Source organism: Rattus norvegicus, chromosome 15 (genome assembly GCF_036323735.1).
Source record: "Rattus norvegicus strain BN/NHsdMcwi chromosome 15, GRCr8, whole genome shotgun sequence".
Taxonomy (NCBI): domain Eukaryota; kingdom Metazoa; phylum Chordata; class Mammalia; order Rodentia; family Muridae; genus Rattus; species Rattus norvegicus.
Window position 1 is genome coordinate 102,632,929 of NC_086033.1, and position 24,484 is coordinate 102,657,412.

At 43.7% G+C, this 24,484-nt stretch overlaps 1 protein-coding gene and 1 long non-coding RNA gene across 9 annotated transcripts in view; one reads left to right on the forward strand and one right to left on the reverse strand.

The window, feature by feature from the left end:
- Uggt2 (UDP-glucose glycoprotein glucosyltransferase 2) overlaps window positions 1-13,363 on the reverse strand; it is a 166,053-nt gene extending 152,690 nt beyond the window's left edge. For 4 of the 7 annotated variants that reach the window (XM_063274903.1, XM_063274902.1, XM_063274906.1 and 1 more), the window contains exons 1-5: window positions 13,126-13,362; window positions 7,759-7,841; window positions 2,724-2,854; window positions 2,172-2,284; window positions 1,084-1,258 (exon numbers count right to left, since the gene is read on the reverse strand). In XM_063274903.1, the coding sequence (XP_063130973.1) occupies window positions 1,084-1,258; window positions 2,172-2,284; window positions 2,724-2,854; window positions 7,759-7,841; window positions 13,126-13,283 (660 nt within the window). In that variant the 5' untranslated portion in view covers window positions 13,284-13,362. Of the gene's footprint in view, window positions 1-1,083; window positions 1,259-2,171; window positions 2,285-2,723; window positions 2,855-7,758; window positions 7,842-13,125 lie in introns of those variants that run through there. The other 3 variants (XM_063274904.1, XM_063274907.1, XM_063274905.1) reach the window with 2 other exon arrangements.
- Window positions 13,364-13,370: 7 nt separating this feature from the next.
- LOC120097083 (uncharacterized) lies at window positions 13,371-15,743 on the forward strand. 2 transcript variants are annotated; one of them, XR_005494304.2, is made up of 4 exons: window positions 13,384-13,654; window positions 13,766-13,843; window positions 15,209-15,355; window positions 15,622-15,743. It is a non-coding gene; the product is annotated as an uncharacterized LOC120097083 (long non-coding RNA). The 2 variants fall into 2 exon arrangements; XR_005494303.2 differs by having other exon boundaries at window positions 13,371-13,843.
- The last annotated feature ends 8,741 nt before the right edge of the window (window positions 15,744-24,484 follow it).

Genomic DNA, 24,484 nt, shown 5'->3' on the forward strand with positions numbered 1-24,484 from the left:
CTCTGACCCCATAGGTAGCAATGAATATCCTAGTAAGAGCACCAGTGGAAGGGGAAGCCCTGGGTCCTGCTAAGACTGAACCCCCAGTGAACAGGATTGTTGCGGGGAGGGCAGTAAGGTGAGGAAGATGGGGAGGGGAACATCCATATAGGAGGGGAGGGGGAAGGGTTGGGGAATGTTTGATTGGAAACTGGGAAAGGTAATAACAATTGAAATGTAAATAAGAAATAACCAATTTAATAAAGATGGAGAAAAGGAAAAAAAACTGATTTGTGGTTTCATAAGCTTGGACTTGTAAACTGAAACACTTGTAGGCCAAATGAGGTAACAAAATCTTTCTATCTCTTCTTCTCCCTCAAAAAGGCATCTGGTGAAAGGCAGCATAAGGCCATCTATGCTCATTGAATCCCATGTTGATCGACTTCCATGACAGCTATGGTGAACACATGCCATTCGCCAAGTAGATTTTCTCCTTTCTAATAGCAGTGATTTCACTAAAATAATACAATAGAATTTAAAATCATACAATAGAATTTAAAAACTGAGACTAGAGAGGAGACTGGAAGACATTTCAGTAATAAATGCCTAATGGAGTAGGCAGGTCTCCAGGTGACCTTGTACCGCAGTGGTTACCCTGCTTTTTATGTAACTCTTAGAAGAACGGTCAGGATCTAGCATCCTGAGACATGAAGGGAATGGCTGGAGCTGCCCGGGCTCTGTTCGTGTCTCTCCTAGAACAGGATGTTCTCAAAATGCTGAGCTCAAGTGAAACCATTCTCACGGATGTTTAACAGTTAAGCAGCAACAAAGGAAAGAGTCCCAAATGGCAACCTGAGGTCACCTGAAGAAACCAGATGTGCGCAAGAAAACTAAACTCCAAAGAAGATACTGGGAAGGAGCACCAGATCTGGGAACAGAACGCCGCTGAGATGGAAAGACTGCAGAAGCCAAGGCAATCAAGAAATCAAAGTGGCTTCTATACAAAAGATGAATGAAATTGATAAAGCTTTTGTCTGGGTCTGAAAAGAAAAGCACAAATTACTAATACTGGTTAAACAAACCCAAAACAATGCAAACATGTACCTTGATGTAGTGGCGGAGAACATACAGGATTTTACCATTTTTTGATTTCTTAGACAATACTCTGTGAAATTCAGCAAACGCTCTTGTACCAATTTCTGCATAGAGAATAACCACTGGTAAGTTCTCACTGCTTGTGGGAAACTTATGGTCTCTTTCAAATAGGTAAGGCCTGGGCCTAAAATAAAAACAAAATACAAACTTTCAAAGGAAGTGAGAGTCAACAAGTGTATCAGATATATATCTTGATACTTGATATTTTCTGTTATCAAAGAATCCATAATGTCAGTAACTGTAGAAATAGAAAAGTAAAAATAAAAAAGAAGAAATTTGGTTTATCCAAAACTGTTAAAAATTCTTTAATTTCCAATATGGTGCACTGTCAATAAAATAATGTTTTAATAATGTAACTTTAATCAATTAAATTTATATTTAGTTAGAATAACTTTCACTACAGTTCATATTCCCTGAAAATAGTTTCCAAATACATAAAAGGCCATACCACAGCACACCGTCATTAAAAGGTAGCGTTTGGTACTAAGATCCGTGAAGGAGTGTCTTATGCACAGGGACAGGTTCAGGCAGCATGGGAGCTGTGTAGGCTCCACAGCCGTTCCAAACAGTTCTGATAGCTTCTTTCCCAGGCGCATGCTGGATCATGTTCACTTTCTAGTAAACTCTGCCTTTACTCGTAAAGCTAGTGACCGTCACTTACACTCCCTTTTCAGCTTCTGAGGCACAAGCAGGATGAGACCAGGTGAAAGAGGTGCTCAGATGGCAGAGAAAGTAATTACTACTTTAAGCCACTACGTCTGGAAAGTTTTCCTCACACAGAAATGTAGACATTTAGAGTCTGATATGCGAGGAGGTAAGGGATGGCAGACTCCTCACACACTGATAATGAGGAACAGTCCTAGTGTCCTCAAAATTTCTGCAACATAGTTTTTGTTCTTATCTCTAAAATGGACTGAAAGTCATAAACGGCTCATTCGAGCACTGATACAAACAGGATCCGGTACCCTTGTCCAGAGTCTTTGAACGTCAGAAATTCTAGTCCAGTCTCTCCCCACAGTCATCCCCGCAGTACTTACCTTGACGCAGCCTTACTCAGCAACTTCTTAAGTTCGCTGGTTTTGCAGGTCCGCTTTGTATGCACGACCACAAACGCTGCGCAGCCATCTGGTGGTGGCTCCTCGGCAGCAACCTACAACCCCAAGGACGCTGTTACAGTGGCTCATGGATGGGAGGGACCCTAAGGCTCAACGGTGACTCTAAAATAACTGACCGTTTACTGTGACGTTACTGTTCTAATTATGGTAGAATATCTTCTGAGCACAAGTAAGCAATATGTTATAGAATAAACCTTGTCTTAGGAGATACACGCATCCAAGGTTTTTTTAATTCTATAACATTTTTATTACAAGCGGTTTCGCCGGCAATGTATTCTCACACTTTCCTAACTCCAAGAAGACTTATATTTCTTTTTTTCAACGACAATCAATGACAGAAATGGTAATAAAATAATGTATAGGTTATGGAATGAAATATACATTTGTAGAACCCAATGCTGCTCACTTTAAATAGCTGAATGTATATTATGATACGCATTGTTGTTAAGTATGCATCTTCATTGGGCTTTTTACCTGTTGGGACATCTGAATCGTGGGAGAGTATGCCCTTATCGAGAAAGCAAACTTTAGGAGGTTGATGTGTATATTGTCTAAAAACTGCCCAGCTTTCTTCAGGATTAGGTTGTAGTAAGAATAATCTGATTCTACAAAAAAGAAAAAGATGTTAGGATTTCACATCCAGTTTACTGGCACATCCTATCTATAAAACTAACTGAATCAATGTCAAACCATCATATTTCAAGTTTGGGTTAGCTGTTAAAGACAACAGCGTTTTATCTACTGCAGTGTTTTCTGAGCGACCAACAAGATTAAACTGCTCTTGCCATTAACATCCATTGGGAAGATGCACTTCAATATAGTCCAACGGATGGCTTCCTGCACAGGTTGAGTTACAGATCCAATCTGCAGTTGGAAAAAACTGGAGAGCCATAGAAAGAGCAGAATATGGCTGGTAAGAGAGAGTCAGTTTGGTTCAGTGAGCCAAGTACAATTAGCATGTCAACAACATTCCAAGAAGCACACCTCAAATGTGACTTTCATCGTGAACTGTAACACTCCTGTCTAGGGCTGGTGCACACTGAGACGCTGCTCTCCTTTCTCGGAGCCGCTCTCTAGACAGGAAGAGACGCCTGCTCTCTGACTTCAGCTTTGAAACTGTTCAGCAGGCTTTGAGATAGACCACTGGATTTTGGGGGTAGGAGGCACAGAGAAGGGTAGTATACAGCTGAAGACAGCCTGGGGTGCTGATGAAGGAATGATGAGGGGATAGCAGGATTTTATATCTGTGTGCTGTTTCCATGTTGTAGGCAGCACCTTCCACACAAGGTCACAGAGGCAACAGGATTAGAGCTCAGTGGGTCACACATAGAAAAAAGCTATATGAAAGCAGGAGGGGGCTTTTAGGAGAGAAGGGTTTCAGAGGGAGAAGTGGGGTGACAGAATGAGTCAGAGTAAAGGGAGTGAGAATAATCAAAATTCATCACACATGTGTGAAGTCACCAGTGAATAAAATTCATCACACACGTGTGAGGTCACCAGTGAATAAAATTCATCACACATGTGTGAAGTCATCAGTGAATAAAACAGAATGGAAATACCTATACTTTATAACTATCAAAATCACCTCTACTGTGAAATAGAGTGGAGTCTATTTATGTTATTAAGCCATCATTATTCTGCCCTTCACTTTTCTATTTTTGCCTTACATTTTACTCATTTTGTCTATTAGAATCTAAGAGACCATTCATTTATGCCAATAGAGTCAGCCACTGCTTCATTCTCTTAATCTTTCGTCTTGGAAGAGTTAACACTTGCCGCTTTACCTGAGTGTGGTCTCCACCTTGCTCTGAGCACTCCTGACCCAGGCTTTGGCAATGAATGCTTCCTGAAACAACCAGCTTAGATTCCAGGCTATGGAGTGTTAGGAACTCAAGTGTTTCTAGCATAGACTGCACACTCTTTCAGAAATGTAATGGCTTAGTGACAGAACACAGTGTGTGCATGGCAGTGTGTGCCTGCATGCAACATGTTCATTACTCCTCAGTTACCGTCCACCTCCCTTCAGGAAGCAAGGTCTCTCAGTGTCCCTGACCTCACTAAGTAGGCTCGGGTGGCTAGCCAGCCGCCAAGCCCCAGGGATCCTGTCTCTGAGATAACAGCACAACACAGGCGTCTTTTTCACATGTGTTTTGGGATCAAACTTGTGTTCTCATGCTTCATCAGAAAGTTGCTTTAGTAACGGAGCTATTTCCCAGTTCTAAAACTTAATGTTTTTTTACTGTCATTCTTTGGCATGTAAGTAACAAATTAAATATCTTTGGATCACATGTTAGACAACAAACGCAACCATTTCACTAGTGAAACTCAATTCCAAGTTAGCTTTCATCTGTAATAAACGGTAAAGTTACTTATATGCCTGATTTGTTTTGACGTCAATTTCCTGATGACTTACTATTGGTCAAGCACTTGGTTCTTTGGTTCTGTACCTATTTTGCATGCCCACATGCTTGGTGTCATGTAAAATTTCCTGGGTAAAAAGGGGTCACAACTAGAAAATGTTTAAGTGTCTGTGCTCCAAGCTTTGCCTAGGTCCCCTGTGTATCCTCACGTCCTGCAAAGCCGCCTGGCGCTCGCCCTGCCTTAGAGTGTGCACAGCTGGTTCACTGCCTCCTCCACACGGTGCAAAGGTGAGTGTCTGCCACGGTTGCTCATCCTTGTGGTGCCATCATTTGAGCAGTGCCTGGCATCTCGTAATACAAAAATAATGGTTATTAAATAATGTTTTTAGGAATGCTAACCCTGAGGGACCCAAAGAGGACAGGAACTCCATAGGAAGACCAACAGAGTCAATTAACCTGGACCCTTGGGGGGGTCCCAGAGATTGAATCAGCAACCAGAGTGAGCTCAGGCTAGACCTAGGCCCCTGCACATCTGTAGCAGAAGAGCGGCTTGGTCGTTATGTGGGTACCGTTGCCTGCCTGCCTGCGGATCCCGTGTGTGGGAGTGTGAAAAGCACCTTGGATCCTGGTTGAGGAGGCTTGAAACCCCAGTGACCCTGAAAAGGATGGTAGGCATTTTACCTGATTCCCAGGAAACCAGGCCAGTCATAGCCCACAGCCCTTCATAGATTTGTGACCATCAGTCACATAAGGGCAATGCCCAATCCCCTCCACGGGTCACATAGGCTCAAGACAGCTCTCCATTATAATGAGGTACCTAAAGGCCTGGAGGCTTAGCCAATCACCCTTTCTTCCCAGACTGTCCTCCTTGCAAAAGGTATTTAATCTCAGGCCCACCCTGAGATGAGGGGTATGGTTTTACTCATCCACTTTCCACCATGACAATAAGTGCCAGGGACTGCCTCTTCATGGGATCCACTGTGAGGAGACACAGAGAAGGCCTCTGCCTACAGAGTCGCTCTCCAATCTCCTCCCTGCACTGCCAGCCACTTCCAAATCAAATCAAGCCTGCAGCCCACCACCAAGCCAAGGACTGTCCCCTTGGGACCAGCTGGAGCACCCCCTCATTTTCCCCCTCAGTCCCAGGCTAGATCCAGCCCTGCAGACCCCTATTCCGTTCTCAGCTCCTCCACACCATGCCAGCGGCGCCTGGATGCCCAAGAGTCAGAGAACTGACTGCCCGGCCTTCCTACAGGCCTGGGAACCCCGAGGCTGGCTCCTCTTCTGGAAAGAAAAGGGGAGGCTGGAATGGGGAAGGACCTGTGTAGAGGGTACTGGGAGGAGAGACAGGGCTGATGTTGGGTTGTAAAGTGGATAAATAAATAAATTTAATAAAAATGTCTACATTGTACAAATAGTTTATCTAAAATACCATCAAAGGTTTATCTGATCTTTTATTTTTAGAATTTAAGTCAAGAATTGCTAAGTTTCAAAGTCACTTAAGCCAAACAGAGTACAACAAACGAACACTTAAAACTAATTATCTTCCATTTACATGTGAGTAAAAATAAAACTATTTAATAATCGGCAGTAAAAAATCTTCTGCCTATATGGTTAAAGACTTAATTTTTATGGGACTCTACATTCATATCTATTTTATTTCAAAATAAAAAATCTTTCCTTTAGAATAATTAGCCCTATAGTTTCTGTCGCTATAACTTAGCTTTAATGGCCATATTTTGATATTCATATATATGTGCACATGTTAATGGATATGCACATTTTGGCATATATAAAAGTAGGAATTATATTTGATAGATATGATATGAAAACACATTATCTGACCTTTTAAGGGTAATTATTGGAATTATTGTTAAGAGTTTAAAAGCAAAATATATGGGTGAAAAAATGCAGCAAGGCCAGTAAACATCTGTCCAAACTCACAGATTGTACAATGCTAAGAGTCTAAAGGACAGACTTTAAATCATACTAGTGTGTCATTATACGTGTCATTATTAGTGGACTCAGGCGAAGAACAGCTCTGAGTAAGGAGGCCCTTCCCTTCACGTGAATGAGTGGAGGAGGGAGGAGAAATCTCCGTATCTTCCTCACTTCTGCTGTAGTCTTAAGCTTCTTTTAAAGTCTATTAAAACAAGAAAACAATCCCAAAGTTAACAGCATAACCAGTGAAATTAAGGTAAGTTAGGAATTTTGGTTTTCTCTTTAACATGCAACGATTACCAACTGAGTTGTCCTACAGGCTTTATACCTTAGAAAGGAGTGCTTACGACAGTTTCTCAGCATTTCTGTTGCTGGGATAAAACGCAATGGCCAAAAGCACTCTGGGTAGGAAATGGTTTATTTCAGGTCACATGTCCTGATCACAGTCCTTCATGAAGGGGAGTCAGGACAAGAATGTGGGCAGGAGCTGGAGGGAGACCTTGGAAGAGAGAGAGCTGCCCATAGGCTTGCTCCCTAAGTCCTTCTTTCATGCCCACCCCCCACTTCTTTTCTTTTTCTCAGTTATGAAGCCTAGGCTGGCCTGCGTGTACTATGTCACCAGGCTGGCCCAACCAGCATGCCCAACCCCAGCCTGCTTTCACTGTACACAGGAACACCTGCCCAGGCTGCTCCCACCCAGAGTATTACTGGGTAACATTCAACCACTTACAGGAGAATGTACCACAGGCTTGCCCACAGATTTATCTGAGTTGGGGCATTTTCTCAACCAAGGTTCCCTCTGTACAAATGACTCTAGCTTGTGGCAAGCTGACATTAAAACAGGCAGTGCTGTTTCCACCGAAACATTTTTTCACGTTTAGAGAGGATTTTTCTTGGCCTTGTTTTGAGACAAGGTCTCAGGCGGCCCAGGGTGACATTTGACTCAGTATAGAGCCACGGATGACTGAGATGCCAGGAGCCTGTCACTGAGATGACAGGAGTGACATTGTGCCCGATTCTTTGGTAGTGCTGGTGACCCAAACCCGGGCTTCCTGTATACTAGGCAAGAACCCTACCAACGGAACTAAAAGCCCAACCTTCAAATTCAATGATCAGATTTACAAATCAAGTGGTGTTCATATTTAATTATTACCTAATGCATGTACAGAAGTGTAAGTTTTATATGCCAAAATGTGCACATCACTTACCCGTCTGCTTATAGACTGCTAATTCTGTTACTGTTTCCACAAACTGCCAAAACTTTTCATTACTTTCTTCTGCCATGAATTCACTGTTAAAAATCCATAGTAGATGAAGACAAAATGAGTCAGAGGCTATGAACCACACTGCAGAACAAAACAATGCTGGTGACGAAACATTCCAAGTTAGTATCGAATTACTGATATCCATTTAGTGTAACACGGTATGAAAATAAATTAAATTCTGCCTGAAGTAATTATATATGTGATGATGCCAAAAAAGATTACACTATACATTACTTTTGGCTTTTTCTTATCATTAATTATCAATTAGAAATGTGTAATTTGTTTTTCCCTCAACATGAAAGATCATTAAGGTGAGGAAAATGAGAGCATTAAAGGTAAATAGTAAATATAGAGACCATTCATTGTTCATTAACAAAATCGGTTCTATAAATACTACATAAAAGTCATAAACAGTAGCCTATTGCTAGAGATACCAAAGAGACATGGAGAGATCAAAGTGCAGACCATCTGGGGAGAAAACTCATCAACAGGCTTAACCGTCTGTGATCTATGCACACTACAATGATGACCAGCCTGGAAAAGGATGCCCTTTATTTCAAGAGCGGAATGAATGTTACGGGAGGAGTCACCTATTTTCTGATTGGATTTAAGGCCCACTAGACAGGAGGAAACTCAGGTCTGGTACTGTAATCCTTGCAATACACATCTAGTGGGGATGTTACAGGCCCCAGGAGGGAGCCCATTATTGTTTTTCTAAATGGACATAATATTAATCTACCTTCTAAAAACTTATTTTCACACCTACAGGTTGATGTTGCTCCCAGAGAAGCTTTGTACAGTGGAGGGAAGTCAACACAATGACTTAAAGCTGACTAACATGAAGAGAGGATGTGTCTGTGGTGTGCTCTTCCCTCAAGAGGCAAACAATACCACTTCTCTGAAAGCTCGGGCACATTGTAAAGAAGAGAACAGAAGACTACAAGAGTCAGAGCTCTGTTGTGAAACTGTCTTCTGGACACAAGGACACTGAACTCATAGACTCACAGTAGCTGTGGCTGCCTGCATAAGACCTACGTAAGATCAAGCTGGCCCACCATCTAGCAAGGACAGGATTGGGGCTCATGAGGCCCCAGCCCACGCTGAGAAGCTTTAGCAGCTAACTGAGGACTTCTAGAGGAAGGAGAATATTTGGGTATGGGTCCTGGTAGGTTACTCAAGCTCAGGCAATGGCAGAACACTCAAGTATATGTTAGTAGCACTAATTATACTCAGTGGCTTATGAAGTGGAAATTTCTGGTTTTGCTGGAGACTCAGTTGTGTCATGTGATGTTTTCTCTGGAAACTGTCTTATGAGAGGATGTTTCCATGAGAACAGACGTGGTGCTTTTCTGGAACTTGCCTGGTGAAAGGGCATGTGATGTGTTCTTGGAAAGAACATAAATATCGCCCTTCCTTGGGCTTCACTGACACTGGTCTTGGCTGACGATGCTCTTGCATTGGCTCACCTTGCTTTCTTCCCTGATTATGACTTGTGACTTCATAGAGTGAAACATAACAATGAACTTCTGGTGGTGCTCTAACTGCTTCTTGTCACAGCCACAGATCTACTGAGCCTCGAGGTTTCTTCTGGATCAAGTCACTGCTACTGATTCATGTTTGGTGTTTGCTGAGTGGACTGGAGTGCCACTGCTGACTTGTGTTTGGTGTTTTGCTAGTGGACTGGTACTGACAACGAAGATTGGAATTACCCCAAAGAACTATTTCTAAACAGGTACACAAGCCCCATTTCCTATTAACCTTTCTTTTTCCCTACCTCTGGTGGCTGGTGGGCAAAAACAGAGGAGGTTGACATGTTAAAGAACCATATTTAAAGTAGGTTTTGAAAAATCTAGCCTACACGGTTACTTTTTTTTTTAAAGTGAGAAGACATGAATGGTGGGGCAGGGCAGGAGGATTTGGGGGAAGAGTGGGTAGATATGGACAAAATTCATTGGATGGATATATGAAATTATCAAAGAATAAAAATATTATTGTATAAAAGTAAAAACCAAGTAGTTCTGAAGCCAAAATACTAAATATATTTACTGCTTATTTACAAAGACAATATTACTTAAACTAAAACCCTAATATGAAAATGAACAGGAAACTGTTACACTGTACAAGGACTTCTGGCTTAAAGCTTAAATAATATTCCACTTTTCAAGAGTTTCTGGGGAAAAAAGTCAATGCCAATTAAGACCAATGAAGTGTTATTTAGTCCAGTGTAGAAGAGAATGAAAACATCTTAAAAATGGCCATCTTAATGATGACCTAAAAACAAAAAGTAAAAGATTTAAAAGAGGGACAATGCTAACTAGGATATAACAAAAAGTTGAATAACAGGACTTTAAATAAGGAGCAAGCTTAATATTCAGTTGGTCAAATAGCAACACACAGCTTGAGTATCCCTGTGGACCAGAAGTTCTTGTTTTAGAGCCTTTGCACATGGAGAATGCTTATTTTGGAGAAGAGAACAAACCCTAAGTGTGTAGTTTATGTGTCTTACACACACATAGCGTGTAGATAACTCTATACAATAGTTTGTGTTTTGCTTTTGTCCCATGAGATCAGGTACAGAAGTTCCACTTTGGAGTCATGTTCGCACTAACAGTTTTGGGTTTTAGAGTATTCAGGATTCAGATGTGGGATGCCCAACCTGCACTGTGTAGCTCTAGGCAAATGTATGACCCATTAATCAGACAGTATGCGACTATACTTACTTCTCTCAATACTACCCTGCTCCAGACAGTATTCTAAGTATTCTGGGATTGCCAGCTTATACAGTTGCAGTGGAAGTGGCTGAATATCTATGAGTCGCCTCCCTTTATTGAGCAAATGGTGCTGACTTCCCCGTTGATCTGACCTTGGCCATCTCTCCAGATCACATTCATAAACAGTCTCCTGTTTTCCCCATCTTTTCCAATATAAACAGTCTGAGAAAATCTCCAAATAACAAAGTGTAGCCTCATCTTCCCACAGCCTATTCTCTCTTTATTCTGAAGCTTATTTACACAGCAGGAGCTACAAGGTGGCATCTTGGATACTTCTTGAAAAGCTCCTCAAGTAACTGTGACAACTGCCCAGATCTGTTGCTCCCAAGTCGGTGCACACAGGTGGTTGAACCTAAGTTAGCCAGGATATACAGCTGGTATATAACAAGACTCGCCTCTTCTCGTGCTTCCGATAACTCCTTTCAATACCCACTTACCAATGTCTTGTTCGAGATTATTCATTCTCCAAAATAACAGCGAGTTCTACACATTCTTGAGTCCTCACCAGAACCACCATTATTTTGGTAGCCTCCTCAGGATGTACAGACCTTTTCAGAATTTCTCAAAATTCTTCTAGCCCAAACTCACAGCCACTTCTCACATTTTAGGTTCTTGTTGCACTGAGATCCTATTTTTGGTACCAAAATCTACACTAATTTCCCAGTGCTGTTGTAACAAACTGCTGAAACCAGGGTGGCTTCAAAAATAAAGACTTATTCTCTTACGACTCTAGATGCACAAGTCCAGAATCTGTGTGTGGATGGCACTTTACCACTTTTGAGGACTCTAGAACACACTGTTCTTGCTTCTGCTAGTTTTATTCACTTCAGACGTTGTGACTTGAGGCTACTTAATTCCAATCTCTGCCTCTAGCTTTGTATGACCTTCTCCTTAAGTATTTTTATGTGTCATGACACTGGACTTAGGGCCCACTAAGATAATTAAAATGCCCTAATATTATCAATTACGTTTGCAAAAACCTGATCATTGGCAGACTTGGGTGCTAGGATGTGGACATCTCTCTGTGGGAGTCACCATTTGACCTACCAGAAGTAATAGGGGTGTGAAATTTGGCTCAGACTTGGTTGTAGAAAGTTTTAAGGAACACTCTATGGAAGTGATAATCTGAGATTCATGGGAAGGAAAATGTCAACCATGCAGCTAAACGTTTAAACACACACACTAAGAAGAGGGGAGGAAGTAGGATCCGAGGGGTGGGGGTGGGGGTGGGGTGGGGGGTGGAGGATGGGAGGGAGGGACTCCTAACGATAGGTGAGGATGTCCCTGACTCTTTCACCTGCTCTTGGGACACTTTTCCTCTTATTGTGTTGGATCATCCAGCCTTGACATGAGGCTTGAGCCTAGTCGTACTGTAACTTTTTGTGCCATGTTCAGCTGATGTCTCTGAGAAGCCTGCTATTTTCTGAAGGGAAATGGAGGGACAGAGGATCTAGGGGAAAGGGGACGTTGGGGGAGGGAGGGGAAATTATAGTCTGGATATAGTTTAGGGGAGAATAAATAAATGAATAATGAAAAATATTGACTGATGGGGACTAAATGTAGGATCCGGTCCACGCACCGCCAGGAGGCAGCCTGGAAAAGAGGAAGCAGACACATTTGATCTAGTCAATAAACCTTGTGTACCATCAAATAAATGCAACCTAATACAGCGATTAGACTCTTGTTTTTAAAGAACCATGGGATGTTGTTTTGTAAATACATAAAAGAAGTTTTAAACTGCTTCTGCTCAATATTAAAGAACTGAAATTGAGACAGTCTCCCTTTCGTAAGTTCACACTAGTCACACAATCATACAATCCTCAGGGACTAGAAGGGTGTGCCACCATGAGAAGCAGAATTCCTATTTGTTTGCTGGATTACAAAAGAACAAATCCAGTACCTACGTCTGCTTCCTACTAGGTAAGTACACAGAATGAATTAACAAGTCCCGTTGGATGTGATTTGTGGGGAGGAGGGTGTATCTGAGATGCTGCCTTCTCCACTGCTAATTGTGCTCCAAAGCGCTATCAGCTGACTAGAACTTTGCAGAAAGCGCCCGCACTAAACGCCACATTCCGCCATGTCCACAAGACGCTCAGAAACAGGAATGAACCCGGGACACGGGACGTTTTAAAAATCGTAGGCCGGTGGAGAAGATGGGGCGAGTGAGTGACAGAGTTGTGCTGTGACGACCGTCGGGAGCAGTAATGCTCAGGGTGCCAGGGCGCGCAGAGGGAAGAGAAAACACTGGATCAAAGAGCCGCTAGGTTTGAAGGGATGGAGTGTAAGGCTCCGGATGCTGAGGGGACGCGGGCTCGCTCCAGAAGACCGCAGATGTAAGGGGATGCTGGGGTTGGGCGGGAGGACACCTCCGAGTGGCGGCGCCCGGACTGGATGGACATCGGATCTGAAGGGACCCTGGTCCGAGGGGACCAGGGGTCTGAGCAGCATCTTGCCGGAGGGGATGTCTCGGGGATGCCAGGTCCCTCCGCCCGCCGCCACTCCCCGGCGGCGGCGCTCGCCCGGCCTGGGCACCCACCTGGCCTCCAGCAGCAGCGGGGTCTCGGGCCACTTCGCAGCCAAGTGTGCGGTCACCGCCTTGGACGCAGTCGCCGTGCTGGCGCCGAGCAGGGCGAGCCACAGCGCGACGGAACGTAGGAGCAGCCGCAGTCCCTTCGCGGCTCCGGCCCGCGCCATGGCGCGCTGAGGGAAGCGCGAGAAGCCACGCTAAGGTCTGCTCCTCCTGGTACCCTGCCGCCCACTTCCGGTGGGGGGAGCTGCAGTCCGTTACTCGGCCTGTCGTGGGCATGCGCATGCGTGGCAGGGGAGGTCCAGGAACACAGTGTGGGGAGCCCCCGGGTGGACGCCGGGTCCTTTGCGGACGCTGTGCCGTTGTGAGGATGCTTGGAGGTGCCGCCGCGGGGTCTCGGGGAGCCCGGCCTTCCATACCAATCTATCACTAGCTGGAGCTGTCCCTTCCCAGCTGGTCAGGGACCCCTGGGTGACGGCCAGCTTCCCGTTAGAATCACCTCGAGGGAGCAGGAGCTAGACTAGGCCTTAGAAATGACGTAAGAAGCCGCAGGCGACTCCGTGTGCAATGCTGGGAGAGCTGTGGTTTATCCATGGGTTTTCCCTGCTCTGTGGCTGGGTCTGAGGGCTGCACCTCGCCCCACCCTTAGGATCCAGTCCTGCCACACTTGCTTTTGGAGTTGGATGCAGAAGCGTGACCCTTGCTCTCAGCCTCGTGGAAGGCCCAGGTGATTCCTGTGCACTGACAAGACTCAGAGGCGCTGCTGCAAAAGATACAGCTGAATGGTGGTGGTGGCGGTGGGGTCGGTAGGGGGGAAACGTAAAAGTGGGGGAAAATAGCTCAGAAGGAGCATAGAGACATTGCTTCCCGTTTGTGTACCCATCTACTCTGTGGGTACATACCATCTCTTCCAGCTGCTAACACACACACACACACAACACACACACACACACACACACACACACACACAGGAGAGAGAGAGAGAGAGAGAGAGAGAGAGAGAGAGAGAGAGAGAGACAGACAGACAGACAGACAGACAGAGAGACAGAGAGAGAGAGAGAGAGAGAGAGAGAGAGAGCACGCGCAATACATTACCCTTGTATGTTTTGTTTTTCTTTTGAAGCTGCTATTCTAAAAGTGCTCAGGTAAGTCTCAATGCCAAAGTGGAGTCTTTCTTCACTACTGATTTCCCTCCCAGCGACTCTTTCGTCAGCTGTCACATCGTTGGATTTTCACTTTAGGACCTGAACACAGAGCTTACTTATTTCCCCACTGTCGATAATACTTTTCTGTGAGAACTCACGCCTCACTCATTTCTGGAACAATTTATGTCGAGGGTCAGTAAGTATCGAAAAAACCTTGGGAGGTCCTTGGTAGTCCACGGAAAGCCAAGGGCAGTGAACGGCATTTCCAGTCATGGAGCATGAGGAAAAGTATATTGTGAATCGTTAACATGTTTTGTTTTCATTCTTCATTTTTGGCTGAGATGTGGGATAGAAGGAAATGGGATGTTGACAGAACCAGCCTTAAATGCCAGCACACCTCATACTGTATAAGTCACATGCAATATATTATTAAACTCAAGTTAGATACTAATTTAGTAAGATAATAACTAAAGTTAGATACAAAGAATCTTAATTCCTGTTGAATTCAGGGAAGTAGACATGCTACACTATTCTTTTGGAGAGAATGACATTCACTTAATATTGACCATTCATTCACACAATTGCACGTTTTATCTCTTTCAGTACATTCCTAGCAACTGAAGTTCCTTTAGAACATTTTCTCACAGAGACCAGCTCTCCAGGGTTGTTTCTTTGCTTGCAGATAAGAGGACAAGAGTGGATGACCTTCACATTTTTTTCTCTATGTAATTGCCTGGTGCAGGTAGAAAAAAAAATCCAACTGCAAAAACCCAGCAAAGCACACTTAAGTCAGTAAAATGGCTAAGGACTCTGAAATCAGTAAATTATAAAATTTAATCAATTAAGTTCTAAGAACCAATAACCCTTTGGTTGGCCATGAATGGTACACATTTCAGAGATGTAATCATTCGTTAGCATTTCCTTCTCTTTTCTTTTTTTTTTTTTAGGAAAATGAAATCCAAGGTTAGTCACTTCAGAGTACTGTGAAAGAAAAATTCATGATAACAGTTTTCATTCTATGTGGAAGAAGTGATTAATGGGTTCTTTATAATAAGAATCGTGCTTCATGGAATAAATCATCTTGAATTCTTAAGGTACAGAGAGGGCTACATTCATTGATTTTAACGGTGCTGTGTGAATAAAGTTAGATCCTAAGAATCTTAATTTTCTGAGCTGCAATGAAGTCTTGGGTTTAAGTGACGTTTATAACCCCCTTTTGTTTTTAGACAGCCTTTTTTGTGAAGCAGAGCTCATGCTCATGTTTTGATTGGGATAGTTTAAATATGCCAGAGTGCCCTGCCCTTTACTGTGGTTGGGAAGTATTCATAAACCTAAGGGATCTATCACATCTCCCTTCCAGGCAAGATGATGTCAGAATCACAAGCAAAGGAATAACGGCTGAAAGTGCTCAAACCCAAGGATCAGCAAGTCCAATTTTAAAAACTTTCCACGCTTTATTAAAGCTACACATGTCCAGCTCCATTTCACCCGCTTGTTTTTGCTGTCCCAGGGCTGAAATAGCTTTGTGTACACCAAGCTGGCATTTTACAACTGAGCTGTCCAATCTCTAACAGTGTGTCTTAAAGTGTGTGTGTACGCTTGCATGGACAGTCCGTTATGGGGGCTTTCAATAATTATCTTGACAATATGAGAACTTATGCTTGCACACATACCTAGTGAGTTCATAGTTAGTGAGGTCAAAGTACCTACTATTGGAGCAAGATACAGGAAAGATAAAATTGGTCATTTTAACCATATAGATTTGCTGATCAGACTGTGAACTGTGATTGTGTTATTTACCAAAAAGAAAAACTGTTTCAAGGTTTTGTGTGGCTCTGCCTTTGTGTGGCACACACCTTAATCCCTCTGGCTGGAATACAGACACATCCTTAGTACACACTTTTAATACCAAACAATGAAGATAAAGTTAGTTTGTAGAAGGAAGCAGCCATGTTTGAAAGTGATGTCTAGTTGAGTGGCAGACACGGTGATGAATCAGAGAAAGATTTGACAGAATAGGATATGCCCAGCTCTCATGAGAAGAGAGGAAAGAAAATCCACTTAAAAGAGCTTAAGTAAGCTCTCTTAAGCACACGCACAGAGAAAAAGAAGGCAGTTTTACCAGGAAAGTCATACAGAGACAGGTTGCAGAGAGACACAGGAGAAGACAGAACAAGTCAGAGAATGAGAAGGAGCCAGAAAATTTAACAGATTGCTAGAGTTAGTTTGAGGCCAAGCAGAGCAAAAAGTTAGAGGCCAAGAGAGAAGCCAGACTGAAGCAGTCAGCTTGGAGAGGAATCTGAGCCAGATAGCTGAGTTAAACCAGCCAGCCAGAGTTCAGAAAGAATAGGAAAGGGTGAGTTAGTTATTCAGCAGTAAGTCTAAGAGGCTGAAAACATCCGGGGCCTAGATAAGATTTCACAGAGGCTGGAAGGTTCCAGGACTAAGCCTAGGCTAGCCTCCAGGCGACAATTACCTCAGGCAAATGAAAGGTACTGTTTCTGTAGTCTACAGTGCTGACGACACTCACAGCCATGCAGCTGATCCCTAGGGTAGTGACAGGCCATATCTTTTAAGTTCAGACTCCATTTTAAAGAACCTGACCTAAGTTTGAACTCAAGTAAACTAACAGGCGGGTACCTAACATTAGTTTCTGAGTTGCACCCCCTCCCCAACAAATCCTGAGCCTAACTATAGTCTCTATGCTAATCCTAAGAAGACCTGCATCTCCAGGTTATTCCCCCAACAAACCTGCACCCCCACATTATAAGCCCATTCCTGCCTAACAACACCAATGCAGAGGGGAGCAGAAATTAAGTTTATGATGTGACTCCCAACACCAGCCAACTACATTAAAGGCCACAGTAGCTTTTCAATTAAGCGCTCGCACACTTACCCCTGGTTGCTGCTTACTATAAAGCCTTGCCGGGATAGACATTTGGGACTCCTTCACCACCAAAACCATCCTGTGTGCCTGTGTGAAGTTGGGGGCCGGGGTGCTAGCTGGAATAAAGAGCCTGCTGTGAGTTGCATCAGATCAGCTCCTGTCTGCGTTTGGGGGATCTCTAACACTTCCCTGGAATGCAAGAGCTCATCTTTCACCCTCTCACTGTGCCTCTATTACCTGACTCCTCTAGATAGTCACCTGGGTAAAGTCACAATTCTCTGAAGCCTTCTTAATGCTTTAGCTTGTCTCAGAGTTGCCTTCCTTTTTAGGGCTGACCAATAAATATTCTCTTATCCCACGGTGGCATTTAATTGGTTCATCCCTTCCATAGAAATTTTTCTACCAAACTTTAGTACTTGTTAATAATTCTGTCATGGATCTGAGTATAGAAATAATTCTTCGAGCTTCTGCCTTGCGTTGTTTCAGATCTCCGCCATGAAGTGGAGTTGCAGCACCATACGTAATTCAACTTTTAGTTTTATGATGAGCTGCCATGCTGTTTCCCCTAGAGACAGCATGGTTTCACTCACCATTCTGAAGACAGGACTTAAGAGACTGATTCAGTTGAGCCCTTGCCACTTCCTGAAGGACAGCAGCAACGAAGGGTTGGTGGTAGCGCTCCCTGGGAGAGAGCTCCTGTCTAGCTAAAGTCCAGTACTGAAAAAAAAATTAGCTTCACAACAGAGCAGATAGGCTTCTTCTGACAATTCTGTAAAGAGCAGCTTACGCGAGTGAGAGGCTCTCACTCAAACTAGAAGTAAGTTTTTATGGCATTCAGCTCAGAGTGGTACAGTCTTTGGTTGGCCATGTTACATTCTAACCGTATTGTCACAGCTGGTGGCTGTGTATTCAGGCTTCGTTAATAGGCTGGAGAAGGAGGAAAGATAAAAACTAAAAAATTGCACATGGTTGCCTGACCGCGCCGATTCTGTTCCACACAACTGTCCCCAGAAATGACGTCAGTTCATTAGCTGGCTCCGTGTCCCATGATTGTCTCTCTCCCGATAAATCCTTGGGAATAGAATTTCATAGCTGGGATGTTTTCCCTTGCTTGACAAGGTTGGGATTCTGTGGCTGAGGCATCAGGAGAGGAGGTGTAGACTCACAGCAAATCTCACACATCCCTTCTCCAAGTATCTCCTTTTGAAGCAATAGTTAATCTGGAAAGAAGACGTGTGCTGAAATTCTAGAAGACGAAAGTTTAGAAGGTCATATCAATAAAAGGACTGTCTGCTACAAGGATGTGTCTCCAAGCTTAGGATAACTACTGTAGTGTGAGAGTAACTGGGGAAATCAACCCTAATTGCTTGAAGCTGCAGTTATGGAGGGCCTTTATTTCGAACAATGCTATAACCCTAAAGAAGAGAATATCAGCATTTATTATCAATCATTATCTCTGCTCTGTGGCCCTTGCAGCTGGACGTGCTAAAAATCATGTCTACTATTAAGTTACATCAAGAATTATGAGACAAAACTTACGCCAGCGATGCTGTTTTCCCAAGTCTCCTGACCCCATCTTTGATGTGAATAGGATCAAATAACAATGTATTCTGTTTCAAAGGCCAAAATTCCATTATTCTTGGCTGGCTAGAGGAATATGGGTAAAGTTATTCTTCCTGTTTGCCTTCTCATCTTGGTACTTCAGGTCTAGGATGAAGGGGGTGGTTCTGAGCAAAGACAGAAACATGGAGACAATCTACACACCACATCAAGAGGGGACTTCACATCATGCATGTGATTTCAGTTGGAGACATTAGAATGGCCCAGAAATGGAGAGAGGGTGAGGTTTACAATGTCAGCTGACTATAAAACTTATTTCTGTTGTCTCCATTGCATTTTGGGGCCCAGCTCCCATTTCTTTGTTTTTCTCACTCCCTTCTTACTGTTTTCTCTTTCACCATTAATCTGACACCGTTCATCTCAATCCAGTGCGAATGCATTCCAGGCACTAAGCTGGGGCGCAGAGCCCTATTCAAAAGAACTGCACGGTCTGCTCGAAGGTCACCCCTTCCTCTGGGTTGCTGCTGTACTGGAGACAGTTGGGACTTGAGCACCCCTAGGAAGATGCATGTTGTTTCGTTCTATGATCCTGGGTTTCCACACTCTTCCTCCTGTATGCAGGCATGTCTTCACACAATATCAGTGGTTTGCTCCCTCCTCCACAGCTGTTCCACTTCAGTCTAAACAGGCCTTTCTAGCTCACACCTCCTGATTTACTTTCTGAGGCATACGGCATCTAGAATATCTCTGGTGTAACCTTCTAAGGAGAGTAGACCTGGTTAACAAGCCCAGGAATCTGCGTGTCCCAGAAACATCTCAGAGGAGCCAGGTATAGACTTGCATTACAAGCCCAGGAATCTGCGTGCTTCAGAAGCATCTCAGAGAAGCTGGGCAATGGGGACGTGCTGTAGTTTCATTGTGATGTTGTGAGAAAAGATTCTGACCAAAGCAACTTAGAGGAGGAAAGAGTGTATTTCAGCTCTCACCTCCAAGGGCATGATCTCAAATGGGAACTTGATGCAGAAACAGAAGGACTGCCCCTTGCTGACACAGACTTATCTGGACTTAGCTAGTTTTCTCATACAGTTTAGAATCCCCTGCTTTGGGATGGTGCCACCCTCAGTGGGCTGAACCCTCCTGTATCAATTAACAATAGAGATAGTTCTCCACATACACACTTGCAACCCCATTTGACCCAGGCAGCTCTGAACGGAATCTCTTCTCAGTGAGTCTGTGTTGTGTCAAGTGGACAGTTAACTGACATTGACAACAAAGATCCAATGATAGAGTTAGACATGACGGTGTGGCTCAGAAGTTTAAAAGAGAGAGAGGTTCAATGGTCCATTAACACTGGCCAGAGAATAGATGTCCTGAACGTTTGCAAGTCTAGGGATTGGGGATGTAAGCATTTTGTGTTCTTCATGAACAAGTTAGCATGTATGATGGTAATGCAGATAAAATGCCAATATAGTCACTTGAGGGAGACTTAGAAATCCAGCTGTAACAATAGAAGCTAATGCAGTCGCACAGACTTAGATGAACTCCTTATTGGTTCAAGACTAACAGTAATGCAGCACACTATTACACTTAATAAAGTAATCCTAATTAAGCGCCTTGTGCATACCCTAGGCTGTGGCAAGCAATGGCATTTGAAAATATATAACTATAAGTTATTGTCCGGTTTTGTTAGGTACCATAAGTTCCAGTGGATTATATTGCATTTTATATTAATTCTTGGCATTAATGAGTTTCATAGTTAACTAACAGGTGCTTTGTAAATTTCTCTCTAAGTTTCATATCAAACCTTAATTAACGTTCACGTAGCAAGAGTTTTCTGTTCATAAATTTCCCAAACCGGTGGGAACATTGGTGTGGACTTGCTATTAAATCATACTGAGAATTTTAGGCCAAATCCTTACATAAAATTTATGTTGGAAGTCATTGTAATTTGAAATGTCAGAATCATTTCTGCTGTTGATTCAGGGGCTGTCTCCTGCTTACCCATTTCTCTGCTGTCTTTTTTTTCCCTCTGGGTTTATATTTCAGCACTTGGCTCTTGCTTATCTCTGATTCAGCCAGTCTTGGAGCATTGAGCAGTGCCTCCAGCTGGCCAACGGTTGAGCCTACAACAGCACTGATGCTAGTGACTCTACAGTGCTTCTCTGTCTTGCTCAGAGGCCTCGAACAGGACTAAACATGTGTGCCAACAAAAGAGAGCTGACAGTAATCATCCCATCGGAGGAGAAAAATGTCAGTCAGTCAGTCAGTCAGTCAGTCAGTCAGTCAGTGTGTTACCACAGTGATAAAAAAGTCAAGAGATCCCAGCTGCCAGTAATCAATAAGGACGGGCATGGCTTCCCGTCCATGGCTTCCCGGGCTGGTGGTTTAGGATTAATGCTTTGGACCAGAACACTCTGGGTTCTAAACACAGTTAAACACAAAACTCACTATTTTGGAGATGCTTAGGAAAGACCTGAAGCAGCTGCCCAATCCTGACAAGAACAATGAATGACAACTGGATAGCTGGTTAAAATTTAACTTCCTAGTTGAAGAAAATATATACACAAAAAAACTCCATTTATATGTACACGTGGATTTTTCATACCTCTGACATTCATGCGACCTTTTCAGAGATGAATGAATGGCCAGTACCCCTCTTGAACACACATCTCCCTGCATATCTAACCACTAACATAACATAACTTACGCAACAAATTGACTTTTCCTTTCTCTTCCCGAGCTGTAGTTCTGTGCTACCTTTTCAAGTGGCGTAAGTTGGGAGGTACACTGGCGAGCACACCCGACAGGCCATCGCATGAAGAATAAACATGAGATCCCTACCTCAGGAAAGAGAAGGTGGAAACCGTGCAGATGAGAGACACCAGCAAGGTGGAAGGCTCAGCTGAAGAGGAAGGGACAGGGACACGCTCTGATAGTAAAGTGTTGGGGGGGCAGGCTGACCTAACTAGGGAGCGGGGTGACCTGGCCCACTCATCAAAAGTCTGGGGCTGGCTTTAGGGGGAGGGGGTGAGGCCAGCATCCATCACCCTGAGTTTCAGGGTCGATGTTGCAAGGACACAGACAAAATTCAAGGTATTGGGACATGGAAGTGACAATTCTTTGTTGACTGGCATCTGGGGGAAGGACATGGGAAAGAGAGTAAGTTGAGAGTGACAGTCCTCAGGACTGGGGCCTGAACAAGTGCCTGACGAGTCTCACATATACTGAGTTTGAGGTGTTTTTGAGAACTCCAAGATGGTGTGGATAGCTGTGAGAGCTGCCTACGTGGGTTTGGGATAAAAATCATGGATTGCTCTTTGAGGATGAATCCTATAAGATATTTAAAAGCACACTAGGAAGCCTGACGTGCTCCACAGAGTCTTGGCTTTTCTTTTGTGGGCCAGGGTTAATTGCCAAGAGGGAAGCATTTGTGGTTTTGTGGAGGTTGACGAAGACATCAGCATTTTGCCACTGTGACAATGACATCATGGCAGAAGCCACTTCAGCCAGGACGACATCAGTAATTACTCATCTAAATCTTAAATGTGAGGCCATTCCTTTCTGGAATCTTAATTCTTTAAAAGTATTTCTTCTTAACTGTGACAGAAGAGAAAAATATCTATTCACCCCTGACAAAGAGGTCACTGACCAAAGGAAAATATTCTCTTAAAGTTAGCTTGGTAATTGATCACAGTCAAAGTACTAAATGAAACTATTTTTAAAAAGATATTCAAGAGAAGTCCCACACCGGCGGATCCCGGACCGCAGCAGCTCCCTGCTCCCAAAACCCGTGGGAGAGAGACCTCACCGCCTGATCAGGTGGGCACTCCTGAGGCTGCAGAGCGGAGGAGACCACCAACACTGCCCACCCCTGCCCACGTCCCTGGCCCAAGAGGCAACTGTATAAGGCCTCTGGGTTCCCGTAGGGGAGGGCCCGGGAGCAGCAGGACCCCTGCGCCTGAGACACTGCCGGAACCTGAAGGAAACAGACCGGATAAACAGTTCTCTGCACCCAAATCCCGTGGGAGGGAGAGCTGAACCTTCAGAGAGGCGGACACGCCTGGGAAACCAGAAGAGACTGCACTCTGTGCACATCCAGGCGCCAGAGGAAAACACCAAACGCCATCTGGAACCCTGGTGCACGGAGGCTCCCGGAAAGAGCGGCGCAGATCTTCCCGGTTGCTGCCACAGCGGAGAGGACTTAGGCAGTACCCCACGAGCAAACTTGAGCCTTGGAACCACAGGTAGGACCAACTTTTCCCCTGCAAGAAACCTGCCTGGTGAACTCAAGACACAGGCCCACAGGAACAGCTGAAGACCTGTAGAGAGGAAAAACTACACGCCCGAAAGCAGAACACTCTGTCCCCATAACTGGCTGAAAGAAAACAGGAAAACAGGTCTACAGCACTCCTGACACACAGGTTATAGGACAGTCTAGCCACTGTCAGAAATAGCAGAACAAAGTAACACTAGAGATAATCTGATGGCGAGAGGCAAGCACAGGAACCCAAGCAACAGAAACCAAGACTACATGGCATCATCGGAGCCCAATTCTCCCACCAAAGCAAACACGGAATATCCAAACACACCAGAAAAGCAAGACCTAGTTTCAAAATCATATTTGATCATGATGCTGGAGGACTTCAAGAAAGACATAAAGAACTCCCTTAGAGAACAAGTAGAAGCCTACAGAGAGGAATCACAAAAATCCCTGAAAGAATTCCAGGAAAACACAATCAAACAGTTGAAGGAATTAAAAATGGAAATAGAAGCAATCAAGAAAGAACACATGGAAACAACCCTGGACATAGAAAATCAAAAGAAAAGACAAGGAGCTGTAGATACAAGCTTCACCAACAGAATTCAAGAGATGGAAGAGAGAATCTCGGGAGCAGAAGATTCCATAGAAATCATTGACTCAACTGTCAAAGATAATGTAAAGCGGAAAAAGCTACTGGTCCAAAACATACAGGAAATCCAGGACTCAATGAGAAGATCAAACCTAAGGATAATAGGTATAGAAGAGAGTGAAGACTCCCAGCTCAAAGGACCAGTAAATATCTTCAACAAAATCATAGAAGAAAACTTCCCTAACCTAAAAAAAGAGATACCCATAGGCATACAAGAAGCCTACAGAACTCCAAATAGATTGGACCAGAAAAGAAACACCTCCCGTCACATAATTGTCAAAACACCAAACGCACAAAATAAAGAAAGAATATTAAAAGCAGTAAGGGAAAAAGGTCAAGTAACATATAAAGGCAGACCTATCAGAATCACACCAGACTTTTCGCCAGAAACTATGAAGGCCAGAAGATCCTGGACAGATGTCATACAGACCCTAAGAGAACACAAATGCCAGCCCAGGTTACTGTATCCTGCAAAACTCTCAATTAACATAGATGGAGAAACCAAGATATTCCATGACAAAACCAAATTTACACAATATCTTTCTACAAATCCAGCACTACAAAGGATAATAAAGGGTAAAGCCCAACATAAGGAGGCAAGCTATACCCTAGAAGCAAGAAACTAATCGTCTTGGCAACAAAACAAAGAGAATGAAAGCACACAAACATAACCTCACTTCCAAATATGAATATAACGGGAAGCAATAATCACTATTCCTTAATATCTCTCAATATCAATGGCCTCAACTCCCCAATAAAAAGACATAGATTAACAAACTGGATATGCAACGAGGACCCTGCATTCTGCTGCCTACAGGAAACACACCTCAGAGACAAAGACAGACATTACCTCAGAGTGAAAGGCT